General features: G+C 42.9%; 1 protein-coding gene across 3 annotated transcripts in view; it reads right to left on the reverse strand.

Annotated features, from left to right (window-relative positions):
- Nucleotides 1–1,387: 1,387 nt before the first annotated feature.
- Nucleotides 1,388–14,318, reverse strand: part of SLAIN1 (SLAIN motif family member 1) — a 50,807-nt gene continuing 37,876 nt past the window's right edge. For all 3 annotated transcript variants that reach the window (XM_077750069.1, XM_077750068.1, XM_077750070.1), the window contains 3 exons: nt 10,047–10,202; nt 4,160–4,442; nt 1,388–2,476 (listed from right to left, as the gene is read on the reverse strand). In XM_077750069.1, the coding sequence (XP_077606195.1) occupies nt 2,401–2,476; nt 4,160–4,442; nt 10,047–10,202 (515 nt within the window). In that variant the 3' untranslated portion in view covers nt 1,388–2,400. The remainder of the gene's footprint in view (nt 2,477–4,159; nt 4,443–10,046; nt 10,203–14,318) is intronic.

Here is a 14,318-nt window from a genome sequence, read left to right on the forward strand (position 1 = left end):
TTGTCCTGTCTGCTTGCAGCCACGTTGGCCTTACTCTTGCCTTGCTCTTCCTAAGCCTTTTACAGAGGCGGTTTCCCTCCTTCCCAGCAAGGCTTGAGAATCTGCATTTCTAATGAGTTCCCAGGAGCTGCCTGGCTGCTGATGTGGGGACCCCACTGAGAAGCACTACCCTCGGGCGGGCATCTGCTGGGTGCATCTAGAGTAACTGTTACAGAGTATCCTAGGGAGATGGATACTGCTCTGTGTTCTGCAGAACTAACTCCAAGGGAAAGGCTGTGACGTGCTAACTTTAGGACTAGTTCTCCATCTTCTTAATGAGATCTGTCCAGATGACATTTAATAGTGTGATCCCTTCCTATCTATCTCTATTTTCGCTTGCTTTGACTGCACCCCGTTACTTTGAGCACCTCTTTTGCCTCCCAGAGCAGTATGGTCTCATAGTGTGATTCACTTATTAAACTCTGTTTACTGTCTCTCCCACCAACTAGAATGTAAGATCCAAGATGCGAAGATCTTTTTTACCCCAAGGGCTGGGCAGCCTTTTTTTGAATAGATATATCAGTACTGAAATTGAATTTAATCCTGTAATTTCCTCAGAATACGAACCCATTTAAAAAAAATGTATTAACGACATCTGCTCATACAAAGAGCACAGCAGTAAAACAGATTTTTGAGATCAGCTAAACCTGGATTCTTAAGTCAGCTTCACTATAAGCTAGAGGCTTTTCGGAGGTTAATGTGCTATCTGGGGCTCGTGTCTTTATCTTGTAAATGGTAAGAACAACAGGTGATAGACAAATGAACCTGAGAGCTTTAGGACAGTTTTCCTCACCAAGGAAGTGCTCAAGAAACATTAACTTCCCCTTGGGTATCTCCCCTCCTCCAGCTCACATTTCATTTACAATGCAAATTAATTAAAAGCCATTCTAGATGGGATTATATAGAGGTTTCTGTTTTAAAACTTAACACTAAAACCTTTGCCTAAGCTTTCCACAGTACCTTGAGGTGGGAATGTTTCCAACATCTACCAGATGCAGTGTAGAATAATGAGATTTTGCTGATACTGAGACAGTACTTCAAATTCAACCCCTGTAAAATATTAATCTCCATGGACAGTGTTCACCCATAAATGTATGTCTGGGCAAGAGGCTACTTGAATTTTGATGGCCTTTCTGAGACCCAAACCTTACTGCAAAGCCAAAACCTCCCCTTTCTTATCAGGAGCATTCCAGAGAAAGAATTTTCACAGATGTGAGTATTCTGCCTACCTGCTTCAGCTCTAAATGCTCTGTGCAAGAACACAGTGGCAATGACTGCTTCCAGCGTTATCGGGAAACACAGAAATGGCATGTGTACTGGTTACGCTGCACATTCATGCGTGACCTGGTATTGCTGAAATAGTCTTTATTTCGGAACATTCCAAAAGAGCAGTGTACACAGTAACAAATATTAAGTCATATACCATAAGAAAGCATTCATTAGTGCAAATGGGTTTTGTAAAAGGTCTATCAAAAAGATTTATTTGCTTTAAAATGCATTCATTTCCAGAAGCATTGTTAATAAAACATTACAGTTTCTCATCCTCTGTAATAAAGTATTGAAAACCAATTGTGGTACAGTAGCAAACATTGCAGGTATTAGGTGCAATGAGCCTGTGATGCCTTTATGAATCTGAAACCCATGTAGGACAACAAATTAACAATGAAAACGACAAGACCATCTAACTGCTGTCTGGCTATCTCCTTGCAATGCTTCAGCTTAGGTTGTGCTCATTCAACATAAAATTAGGGCTTTTCAAATTGGATGATGGAGTTTTGCTGATATATCCCTAGAGCTAAAAAAATAGTACCTTACCACAAAAATATTTTTATGGCACAAAATTTAAGTTGTTCCATAGTGGTTCACATAGGTGTAAAAAGAAATAGGCACAAAAAATAAAACTCCTGTAAACTATAAAAAAGTAAATTTCAAAGCATAAATTATAGAACCTAGTTGTAAATATGCAATGTATTAAAATACAGAACAGGTAACGGGAAGATGTTTAGAACACGTAAGTAAATCGAACAAGTTACTTTAAAAAACTCATGGCAAAGAAAGCATTATTGATACATCTCAATTCTCTCAAAAAGTATTCAGGTACATAGCAGTTCTACAAAAACTTCCTAGATCTAAGTGTCACAATACTGCAACCGTGAACTTAAGAATGCTGCAGTATTATCTCAGGCAGACATTTAAGTGCAATAATTAGTCTCTGGCGCTTGGTCCATTGAAAAACAATGCAGTAAATGTTAAAATGCAAAAGGGAAAGAATATCCCGACGTTCACGGCTACCTAGCCAGCTAGGTAACTCAACCCTCATTTCCATGTCTTTCCCGTTCTTCAAGGGTGCGTGAGGCCGCGTCAGTAGCAACCGTCTCTCCAGTTTCCGTCCCTCAGCGTGCTGAGTGAAGACAGGGGCTTTGGAGGCTGAAGGAAACTGAAGGGCCGAGGAAAGGAAACAGACTGTTAGTGCCGCCCTGAGTCCCAGCGCTCGCGCTCTCTGTTCTCTGCTCCACGAGGCAACTCACCAGCACCTTCCCAAGCGCGCCCTGGGGTTTCACGCGCCCGACGCTCACACCGCGCTCCCCGGCGGGAAACCCGGTTCGCGGCACACTGCCACGTGGGTGCAGAGTTGCAACAGAGGTGAAAAATGACCGATACCCTCAGTGCGCAAAGAATGTTTTAAGATCAGAGAGAAAAAGGTAAACTGTCTAAAAATAAAGTTACTTCCTTGAATGCAGATAGCAATTACACTTTTCCACCTTACAGATCAAGATCTGCCTGTCATACTGGCAAAGAATCTAAAAAGAATCCCACCCAGTTTTGGCCTACCTTGGAGGGAACCTCCTCTCATAGCGTCTGGCAGTGACAGCCCTCACAGGGGCTAAGTTTGGAGGCGTCACCATAACCTATATACACCAAATAATGTGACTGTAAACACAGATCTGCACTTACAGGGGCAGAATAAGCCAGGATGTATGGAATTTGCAACAAAATTCTTTGCAGCTGGGTAGCAGGATTATGGCATTCACTTTTGTTTACTTTTACATGTTTTTGATAGGTGCTCAGACCAAAACCAAAGTCAGAAACTAATACTTCTAATCGGAAAACAAAGACTTTACACGTCCTGACACACAGAGGAGGAGAAACTACTCGCTTGCGCGTCCCTTTCCATCCTGCCACTGTGGTGTGGCCCTCTCCTCGACAGCCTAATTTCTTGGGGAAGCTGGCTGTGGTTACTGCCTCCACGGTCTCCTCTTCTAGACTGTCCTCCTCAACCCACCTCCACGGAATGCTGCTGACCACTCCAAGATACCCCGTTCAAGACGGGTACCTCATGACCAGGAGCTTGTCTAATAAGTGCCTTGCAACTAATCTGGGATTTTAAAGAATAAAAAATCCTACCTGGACAGTACTAAACTTACCATCACAAGCTAACAAAGGCCCTGCTTAGGATCACTAAGGTGCTTTTGAAAGCATGACTGTGGGCAAGGGTGTGCATGTGTGCATGTGCCTCACAGGTTCGCTTATTTTGATAAATTATTGCTTCAAAAGTATTTGCAATTCTATCCTGTGCCAGACACAGTTCTTGGCACTGGGGATTTAGAGTAGTGAACACCCTTTTCCCCTCCCCGTGCAGCTTCTGTTCTAGAGGAGACAGTCAGGCCACACAGTAACGAACAGGTAGGATCTACAGCCCCTCAGATGGGGACACAGGCTCAGGGGGAAATGGAGGGGGAGGGTAAGAAAGAGGAGTTACAACTGTCGATGGGGTAGCACTTGTGGCCAGAGCGCTCATGTGGGTGAAGCCCTGGGTGGGGGGGCAGGCTGTGCAAATAACCTGAAGGAAGGAAAATGCACAAAAGTTCTGGGGCTGGAACTTACCTGGTAAATGAAAGCAAAAGCCAACAATGCATCAGGAGCGAATTGATGAGGCAGGAGGGGAGGACCTGACCACGCAAGGGACCCGCCCCCAACCCCATGGCTTTTCAGAGAAAGGAGGTCACACGTCAGGCCACAGAGGGCAGCAGGCCAGAGACCGGAAGGGCGCGGGCGGTTCCCCAGCGGTCTCCAATTTCAAACTGCAGAAGAGGTGATGGAGACGAACGAAGCTTCCTACCTTCTAACGGGCTGTGCAATTTTGCTTCGAGGCAGGTTACTCCCGTTTATTGCCAGTGAAGGTCTCGGAAGAGCGCTGCGGCCCATCATCGCAGGAGCCGCGGCTTTGTTCGGCGTGGGGATCCCCGTGCTGGAGTAGAACTGTAGGCCGTTGGACAAAGGCATGTTGCTGCTGCCTTGAACGGTGGGGCTCACGTAGGCTGTGGCTTTCAGAGGCTGCCGGACGGACACTGGGAAATGTCCCACGCTGTGGGTTCTGTGCTGAAGCTGTCCTGGGGATGGAACTAGGAAACGACAGGGATGTGAGGGAAACCCCGTGCTGCTACCCGGCTGAGGAAATGCGCCTTACACACAGAAGCGACAGGGTCGGAAAGGTAATATACAGAGAAAGATACATCAAATATGGGTGCCAGAGACAGCATTTAGTACTAGACAATTCTAGCTCTTGACAACGGTCTCCTATCCTATAATCAGCAACATTTCTGGGCCTCTCACTCTATTCAGAAGCCAGATCTAACATTTCTTTTAACAAGTGGAATCATTCCTGAGTTCTCACAGGACAGTTGCTTGCTTGCTTGCTTGAAAGATATCAGGATTTACTTGATGGGTGCTCTGGGGATGGTTTCATGAAAACAAACCAAGGGAACAATTAATAGCTGTGACAGTAGAAAGACAGGTGTACCTCCTGACCTCATGACATTTACCTATCTTATCTCCTAGGGTTGGTGGGAAGAATAAAAGAGTTAATGCCGGAATCCCGCTCCAGCCGGTCCTGGGGTCCCTGAAGGGTGGACGGTGTTGGCGAGAGAGTGATGAGAGAGCCCCGAGATTCTTTCTGATCATCAGGCAGGCGTGTCTGCAATGACTGAGTCTCAGCTTTATTTATGGGTAAGTGTATGGGGAACAGCACAGAAGTGGCATTCTGATGATAAATTCCTTGATCAGTAAAAATTTTCCAGAACATTGATTTGTAGAAGACTCACACATAACCTTATCATTGTGATTTAGACAAGGGTACTCATGCTTATCATATGGGGAAGGAAGGTATCTTTAGCATTCAAATACAAACAAGATAATGTTTTTAGCACAGCAAAGTTAAGTTCTTTATGAGCAGGGGTCAATAGCCTGTTTATCACTTAAGGAGTATCAAGAAAAACAGGATCCTCAGAAAACACAATGTCTGTTCCTATAACCACAAAAGAAGTTCCTACAAGTTCCTTCACAAGGTGCAATCATCATACCAGAGCCAGAATACGGGGACAAGTCACTCCCAATACCGATTAACAAGGTGCTCAAGCAGAAACAATTAAGTGGGGGCGGATATGGGTCATCATCTGATGGCAGGAGACATTGCAAGCCTGCCTTAACCTCACAAGGAGTTTTCTCAACTAGTGAGTTCAGAATGGCTCCCAACAATTTAATCCACACACAGCCTTACAATGGCACCTGACACTTAGTAACCACTCAACAAGTGATATTATCCTCTTGACAACAGCAAAATCTGTAAAATGAAGAGAACCCTCTGGGTAAGAACTCTTAAAAATTACCTCAATATACTTACACACCCAGCAGTGCATACCATTTCACATTAAACAATGAACTGTTTGGCAGAAAGTTTTAAACTTAGAGTCCTTTCCTCCAAGGCAAAAAACTGAATCACAGATTTAATGAAAACTTACACATACAACTTTGCCTGTTTTTGCAAACTATTCTAACCTTTGCTGCCTAATAATTGCAATTCAGTTAAACATGAATGCACCATTTTCTCAGTTTAACTGATTTTGAACTTAATGATAAAATATACAGTCTCTTTTTCTATACAGTATCTTTTTGAAATAAAAATAGAAAGGGAGAAAGATAAAAAACCATCCATGGTTTTAGTTAATGTCTAGTGAATTATTTCCTTAAAAAATTAGTTTTGCCTAAGTGCATGTTACGTGAAACCTACACACAGGAATGCTGATGCACACATCTAGTGGTCAAAACTCAATTCAAACTAAGGTTGGGGTGCCTGTATGGCTCAGTCAGCTAAGTGTCCAACTCAATTTCAGATCAAGTAATGATCTCACAGTCTGTGAACTTTGGCCCCACATCAGGCTTTGCACTGATGGCATGAAGCCTGCTTGGGATTCTCTCTCTGCCCATTCTTGTGCTCGCTCGCGTTCTCTCAAAAAACTTAAAAAAAAAAAAAAAAGTCTAGGCAAGATTCTGATATAGTCTTGATCTGACTAAGTTTCTGTGACCCAGTAAAACTTCTGTTGGTTAACAATCTCTAAGTTTCTTTCCCACCAATTCTACAACTCCTCAGTTAGGGAGCTTTTGACCATGAATATTTCAATATATTGGCTCATCTGGTATAACAAATGTACCATATTAATGCAAGGGGTTAGTAGGAAACCAGGAAAGGCGGGATGTGTGGGGATGTATGGGGATGTATGGTAACTCTGTACTTCTCCCTTTTGGGGTAAGCCTAAAACTGCTCAGAAAAAAAAAAAAAGCCGAAATCTAAAATTCAGTATGAGTATTTGCCTCGATTTCTTTTGAAAAACATATCAAGTATGTAAATCTTGAGTCTAGTACTCAATTTTCAAAATTGAACATGTGTAATCACTGGTCACTCTAAACTATCGAAGGCGATCTGCACCCCGGAAGGCTCTCATGCCCCTTCCCACAAGGTAACAGTTATTCTCACTTTATCACCACAGAGTGGTTATCCCTACCCTGAACTTCAAATAAATGAGATTATACCATTTTTCTCCACCTTCTCTCACTCAACATCATGTTTCTGAGATTCAGCCACGTCTGCACTGTTATGCAGTACTCCACTGTGCGAATATCATAATATGTCTGCCTGGTGACGAAAGGCTGGGTTATTTCCAGTTTGAGGTTTTGTGAACCTTCTAGAACATGTGTCAGTGTTCATAGGCGCTCATTATGTAAGGTATATTATAAATTCTACAACCATCAGGATAAATGAAGTCAAGCAAAGTCACTGAATAACATCAAAATATAAATCAACTACTTCTAAACACCAGCAAAGTAGAAACTAAAATTTGAAAGAACACTTAGGAATAAATTTCACTATGATGCATTAAAATTTCCATACGGAAAGCCATGAACACTAAGCCTAAGAAACATGGAGGAAGATCTAAATCAAGAGAGACTCCATACTAACGAATTAGAAGAATATTATGAATATACCAGTTCTCCTAAAATTTATCTACAGACTCAGTAACATCCTAATCAATATCCTTTGAAATGACATTACACAAGTTACTCTGGAAAATCATCCTATGAAATCTCCTAATACACAAAACAGATAACACCTTGAGTATTTTAAAAGAAGAAAAAATGATGAGAGTTAAACAGACATAAACCTATTTTACAAATAAGAAAACAAGAATCAGAATAGACCTATAACTTATCCAAGAGCATAGGATTAAGACCCAAACTCAGATTGTTTTACTGCAAATGCTGTGTTCTTCCTTCTGTATCACGCTGCCTTTCCAACATTATCTTACCTCTGTGTTTTCTGGAAAGTAAAATGGTCCAGAACTAGGAACCATCAGGATATAAACTTATAACATACAAAGAATAATCGCTTAGAATGCTTACAAATAAAAGTCAACAAGAACAGAATCCTAAGATCAGTGCTCTGAAGGACTTTTCTTCTCTCATTATTATGCTTGACTATCAAGCACTGATTTTTCTACTTTATTTTTTTACATTGATGACTCAGAATTCTCCTGTAAAGAATTTTCCCTTCTCCATTTATGTATTTAGTCCATTACTACATTATAGACCTGTAGTTATTCTCTTGGTTATAATTCTTTAGAATTATTTTTTCTGTGGCTCCAACTGTCACCGATTTGGTCACTGGGAGCTTCTTCAAGTTGTTTCCTATATCCTATATTCCCATTCTTTTTTGAGCACTTTCCCCATAACTGGCCATTCTTTGTTGTGTGCATTCTATTTTGGGCTACATACATTCTTCTGGTGCTCAAATGATGCTATTAACCCACATAGAGTGAGAATTAACAAAAGTTCCTAATCATTACATTTGCTACTATAAAAACTATAATTTTCCAGGGGTGACTGGGTGGCTCAGCCGGTTGAGCATCCAACTTCAGCTCAGGCCATGATCTCATGGCTCAGGGGCTCCAGCGCTACATCGGCCTCTGTACTGTCAGCACAGAGCCTGCTTCAGATCCTCTGTCCCTTCTGTGCCCCTCCCTCACTCGTACTCTCAAAAATAAACATTAAAAAAAAAACCCAACAACCCTGTATTTTCCTAGTCTACACGATCAACTCTTGGACTCAAGTACAGAACTGTGTACGTACCTCAGTTACATTTCATCATGATGTCATCTGGCCTACTGTCCTAGCCATCTGACATGAAATGAGCAGCTCTGTCTCCCACCATTAGCAAATTTCATAGGTCGTCTTCTGTGTCTTTACACAAGTCATTAATTCCAATATTACCAGATTAAGCCCTAAGATACAGCCCTATGGCATTCATCTACTGATTCATTCAAACATTTACTGTGAACTCATTATATACCAGGCAGCATGCCAGGCGCTCGGCCCAGAAAATCAGCTAAGCTGATAATCTCGTATGGAAGACAAACATAAAGACCATAATATATGACACACTGAAAAACGTAAGCACCAAAAATCGAATCCATCCTAGACATGTTTTGGGGGTTTACGGGGAAGTCAGGGTCAGCAACAGAGCCTCGTCAAAGGGTGGGCGGTGTCTGGGCTGTAGGACAAAGGTAAGCAGCAGCAAGCTGCATAGAGAAAGGGACAGATCGGCATGCAGGAGCCAGGATACCAGAGTAGTCACAGGCATAAACTCCGGGGTGATCACAACAAGGTTCTATCCCTTCACCTGCATGGCCTCGTGCACGCTGTTGCTTTATGTTTTCTCATCTGCACAGTGGGAACAAGGACAGAAGCCACCTCAGAGGGCTGTTGGCAGAGCTCAGTGAGACAAGAGATGTGAAGGGGTTAGCACAGTTCCTTGTGCACAGTAAACGTCGTCATCTGTCTCAGCAACTAAGAGTAAGAAATGAAAAGCCATCACATGTGGGGGCGATGCCACATGAACCTCAAAAATGGATCCGAGGTAGAAGGGCTTCAAACCACCCTGGCTGAGGACTCGGCCGACACACTCGGAACATGCACCAGGCCTCCTATGTTTGGGCACCAACACTGGGACCCTGAGTCTGCCTCCCAGGGGTCAGTCTCCGACTTAACCCCTACCACTCACGCAAACAGCATGTGTAGGAATGGCAGGGGGGCCCTGGATCCAGCACATCCCCACACAAAACGAAAACACAGGAACACAAGATTTCACACTCCCTGCATTGCTCACTGCCGGGTAAAACATCCCGAGAAAGAATGACCGACGGTGTGGCAAGCGGAAAGGGAGCAGGTAAGTACTACTTTACACACTAAAATAGAACTTCATTTTGAGAGGAACAAAAATATGGGCTGTTGAAAAACAAGACTAAAGTAACAGCAAGACTGAACAAATACGCTTTCTTCAGAGAAAAGGTATCAAGCAGATATAGCCAGAAGGAAGCGGATCTGCAAGGAAAACTGAGGTTATTTTTGTTTAGATGATGAGCAGACAAATTAATTATGATGTAGTGCTTCTGCTATCCTTGGGAATGGGGGATTAAATATAATTTACTAATTAGTAATTGATAACACACACTGATGACGCATTATTCCACTGTAACGGTGAAGTTAAAAAAAAAAAAAAAAAGCCACAAGGAGAAAAGTTTCCCGCCATGGTCTCAAAAGAGAAAAACTGGAATAGTAAGATAGTTTTCTAACTGTATGACAACTAAAAATTACAAATGCCAAATCGTCACACTTACTGCAAGACTGTATTCTTGAAATCCCGTTCCCGGCTCCATGCAAGCTGGAGTCAAAACTCTGACTGTTTCTCACGGCAACCGGAGAACTAGCACTGCTGCTAACAGCAGTGGTACTGGGCATCCGAGCTAGATTAGGCATACTTCTTCGGAGCTTGTCTAGAAAAGAATTTTAATTGAAAATCATAAGTTTACGCCAATTAAAGTATTAGCTTTCAAAAGTAAATATAAACATACTTAATAACAAAAATTATCATGTGTTATGAACTGTAACAAGCTACCCGAGAATTAACCTTCTGGGGGCGCCTGGGTGGCTCGGTCAGTTAAGCATCCGACTTTGGTTCAGGTCATGATCTCGTGGTTTGTGAGTTCGAGTCCCACGTCAGGCTCTGTGCTGACAGCTTGGAGCCTGGAGCCTGTTTCAGATTCTGTGTCTCCCTCTGTCTCTGTCTCTCCCTTGCTCATGCTCTGTCCCTCTCTCAAAAATAAATAAATGTTTAAAAAAAGAATTAACCTTCTGTATAGAAGACACACTCAATATCCCCAAGAAATGTTCTTCCAAGTTAACTGTTTAAAAAAATGTGTTCTATAAAAATAAGTAGGGATTAGCTAATCAATTAGCTGTTTGCACATAACAAATGGATAAAATTCTATCAAAGTGAGGTTAGAGAATAATCTTAACACCCACTTAGTTTTAAAAAGCCCTAGAAATTGTTGCATATTAATTTTTAAAAAAACAGAAGAATCAAATACTTACTGTATCTCTTGCTAGCATATCAAAATGAAAAAAATTATTAAAATTCTAACTTGACATGTTTTGAGATACCCACTCATCACACCAACATGACCACATTTACTTCTGGAAAATTTTTTTTGTTTTTATTTTTTATTTTTATTTCTAGGAGAGAGAGAGAGACAGACAGACAGACAGCGTGAGCAGGGGAGGGTCAGAGAGAGAGGGAGTCACAGACTGAAACAGGCTCCAGGCTCTGAGCCGGCAGTCAGCACAGAGCCCGACGCGGGGCTCGAACCCACGAACCCTGAGATCATGACCTAAGCGAGAGTCGGTCGCTTAACCGACTAAGCCACCCAGGCGCCCCACTTCTGGAAAGTCTTAACTATGAGAAAGGCACTAAGCCTCTTGAGACCTGAAAAGAGAATGCGTCCATTTCACTGTCCTGGCTGAGCACACGTGCGGCCACAAGAGGGCAGCAGAGAGTCGCCCACAGATCTCGGTGCCGCAGGGCTGTGAACCCAGTGCGGGACCACATCCCTGCAAGACGCGCCGCCCCCAAACTGAAGTTCATGTCACAGGTCACTCAAGCTCAGAAAACAAAAGATATACTTGAATACGAAGCCGAAACCCTTCAAGTGCAAAACCAGATTCGGTACTTCCTCCCCTTCACACACGGATCCTTCTACACTTCCTCAGACCCAGGGACTGCACCCTGCCCAGCAAGTCGTCTCCTCAGATTCACCTCCCTTCTGGGCCCTCGCTCCCGAGTCCCGTCAGTCCTGCCTAACAGTTAATGAATCACCGACGACATCTGGTTGGCACCTCAGTATGTATCACTCACATTTTTACGAAATCCTCTTAACTGGTCTCCACGCACCCGACCCTGTTCCCTCAGACCCATCTTCCACGCAGCGCGCTCCAGTCGCCCCAGAGCGCAGGCGCACAGCCAGTCGCCCTCTTAAAGGCTTCCAATCCCTCGGCCACCTGCATCTGAAAGCCCAAGCCCCTGAGCACGGCCACGAGCTCCTCCAAGGTTTCGGCTCCGCACCCTTCTCCAGCCTTACCGCCGGCTACTCCCCACCCCTCCGCCTGGTCTCCCACTCAGTGGAGGAAGGCAGTTGCCCAATGCTCCACACTCTTGCATCTGCGAAGCTCTGGTCCCTCCACGGGGCCGCCCTTCCCCGCTTTGTGGGGGGAACGAATGAACAAGGGCACAGGAGTTTCCTGTGTGTATATACTAAATGCCAGGCACCCCAGAAGATGCTGGGGGGACCACACTGTACCACAGGTCCGGTCCCTGATTCTGAGTTTACAGTCTAGACCAGGGCTTCTCAACCTTGTTTCCATATCAATCCTAAAGAGAAAAACCTAAAATTTAATGTTAAATCTTGTTTTTCCCAAAAGGAATAAATTAAAAATGAAAACAACATTTTGAAACATTTGGAACTCTGCAGGACCACAACCATGGTAATATCTCATGCTTTTCATTCCCACCCCCCCCCCCCCANAACAGACACCTACCAGGACACTCAAGTTTGCGGTCACTTTCTTTCAAGCTAAATCGGAAAGCAAGTGATGAACGCTAAACCAAAATGTGTCCAAGGACAAAACCAAACTCCTCCCCACTCCCCCCCACCCTGGCCCTGCTCATTCTGCATGACTTATGCCCAATCACTGGGGCTCTGCCCAGCAATTTTTGCCTCTTTGCGGTAGTCTAGGGAAAAGACAGAAAAGTAAATGAGTATAATAAGTCTCCTTACATAAAAAACAAATGCAGAATAAGAAAGTGTGAAGAGCGCTGAGAGGAGACCAAAAAGTATTACTAGGTTGACCTCGCTAACTTTTTCTGTCTACCTCCTAGCGGACGCATCTACCACTCCCACAACACATCCTTGTTCCCAGTACATATTTCTAGACTTAACAATGCTCAGACACTGCCACCGACGGTTAGGTTTCTTGATCATTTTCCTCACTATCTCCTTGAGGTCTATTTTTAATAACCATAGGTCTCGTATTCCCAAATTCTTGTTACAGTTCCTAACCCCAGGCAGCAGGCACTTAATACACTCAGCACGTTATTACACACCCAGCACGCTGTTGGTAGGAGAAATAAGGGAGAAGGGACCAAATCTGAGAGTCTACATCCAAATCTTTTGAACATCACACTAACTGGATGAAAAGCAAGCTTCCATTAATGCAAGACTACATTACTTTGACTATATATATATATTAAGCTGCAGGGAGACACAAGGAAAGAATTCTATGTTACTATTTAGCATATGAATTTTCTATATATCTAAGTTTCCAAAGTATTTACTATAAAAGTTTTCATAGGGGCATCTGGGTGGCTCAGTTGGTTAAGCGTCCAACTTCCTGGTTTAGGCTCAGATCATGATCTCACGGTTTGTGAGTTCGAGCCCCAAACTGGGCTCTGTGCTGACAGTGCAGAGTCTGCTTGTGATTCTCTCTCTCCCTCTCCTCCTTCCCTTCCCCCACTCACTTGCTCTGTGTCTCTCAAAAACAAATTTTAAAAAATTGAAAAAGTTTTCATATATACAGAAGTGTTGAAAAGCAGCATCATATCTGTATGTTTTCCACCTAGATATGCTAGTTGTCTTCATTTTGCCATAACTAATTCATCTCCATGTATATACATAACTGTTTGCTGTAAAACCACCTAAAAGCTGCAGACCTCTTGACACCTGAAACCTAACTGCCTTCCCCCTCGGTTTTAATATGATGCCATGACTTCCATTAAGCACATGGAATACATTTTCTTCCTGGTATTTTGAGCTTCAATAATAAATTAGCCATTATGACCTTCCTTAGCTGCCACTATTTTCTTTTAAATTTTAAATCTAAAGGTATTCAGGTACTTTGAAATCTTAGGTAGCACCTAAGAATAAGAAAATTCTATAGAACCAAAGTACTTTCATGACATGTAAACAAATTAACAGTAGCTTTTAATAATCCACACACAAAATTTTCCAAACATCAAGAATGTCCTTCATAAGTGTTTCCCCCTAAATCACGATCAATCAAGGTTCACACATTAGATGTGGATATTATGTTTCTAATCTCTATGAATCTAGATGCATCTGCCTTTAAAAACCAATCTTTATTCATGTAAGCATCAAGTCAATCTCACAAAGATTTAAATCTGAAAAATGCTGTTACAAAATAACGGCTTCCAAGTGTCAATATTTAGAACGCGTCTCCCCTGGGAGTTAAGGGGCAATCTCCAAGCTATGTCAGGGACCATCTGGGAATGAGGTACGCTCTTCCTGTCAAACCATTTGGATCACGTTAATGTCCACATATGCTTTCATGTTCAAGGAATTAAAAATAACATTCTATTTCTATCTTCACAAGAAATCAGCAGTTTATACTCAAGGACTGAGGCGCAGCAGGGAGAGCTGGAGGAACAGGCCAAGGAAAGAATTCAAATGAGCTTTCTCATATTATTTCTCAAGGAGTGGCACGAGTTACCACTCTAGGAAACAAAGACCAAGGAATCTTCAGAAATAAAGGAGATGTGG

The sequence above is a fragment of the Crocuta crocuta genome, unplaced genomic scaffold, assembly GCF_008692635.1.
Source record: "Crocuta crocuta isolate KB4526 unplaced genomic scaffold, BGI_CrCroc_1.0 scaffold189, whole genome shotgun sequence".
In the NCBI taxonomy this organism is placed as follows: domain Eukaryota; kingdom Metazoa; phylum Chordata; class Mammalia; order Carnivora; family Hyaenidae; genus Crocuta; species Crocuta crocuta.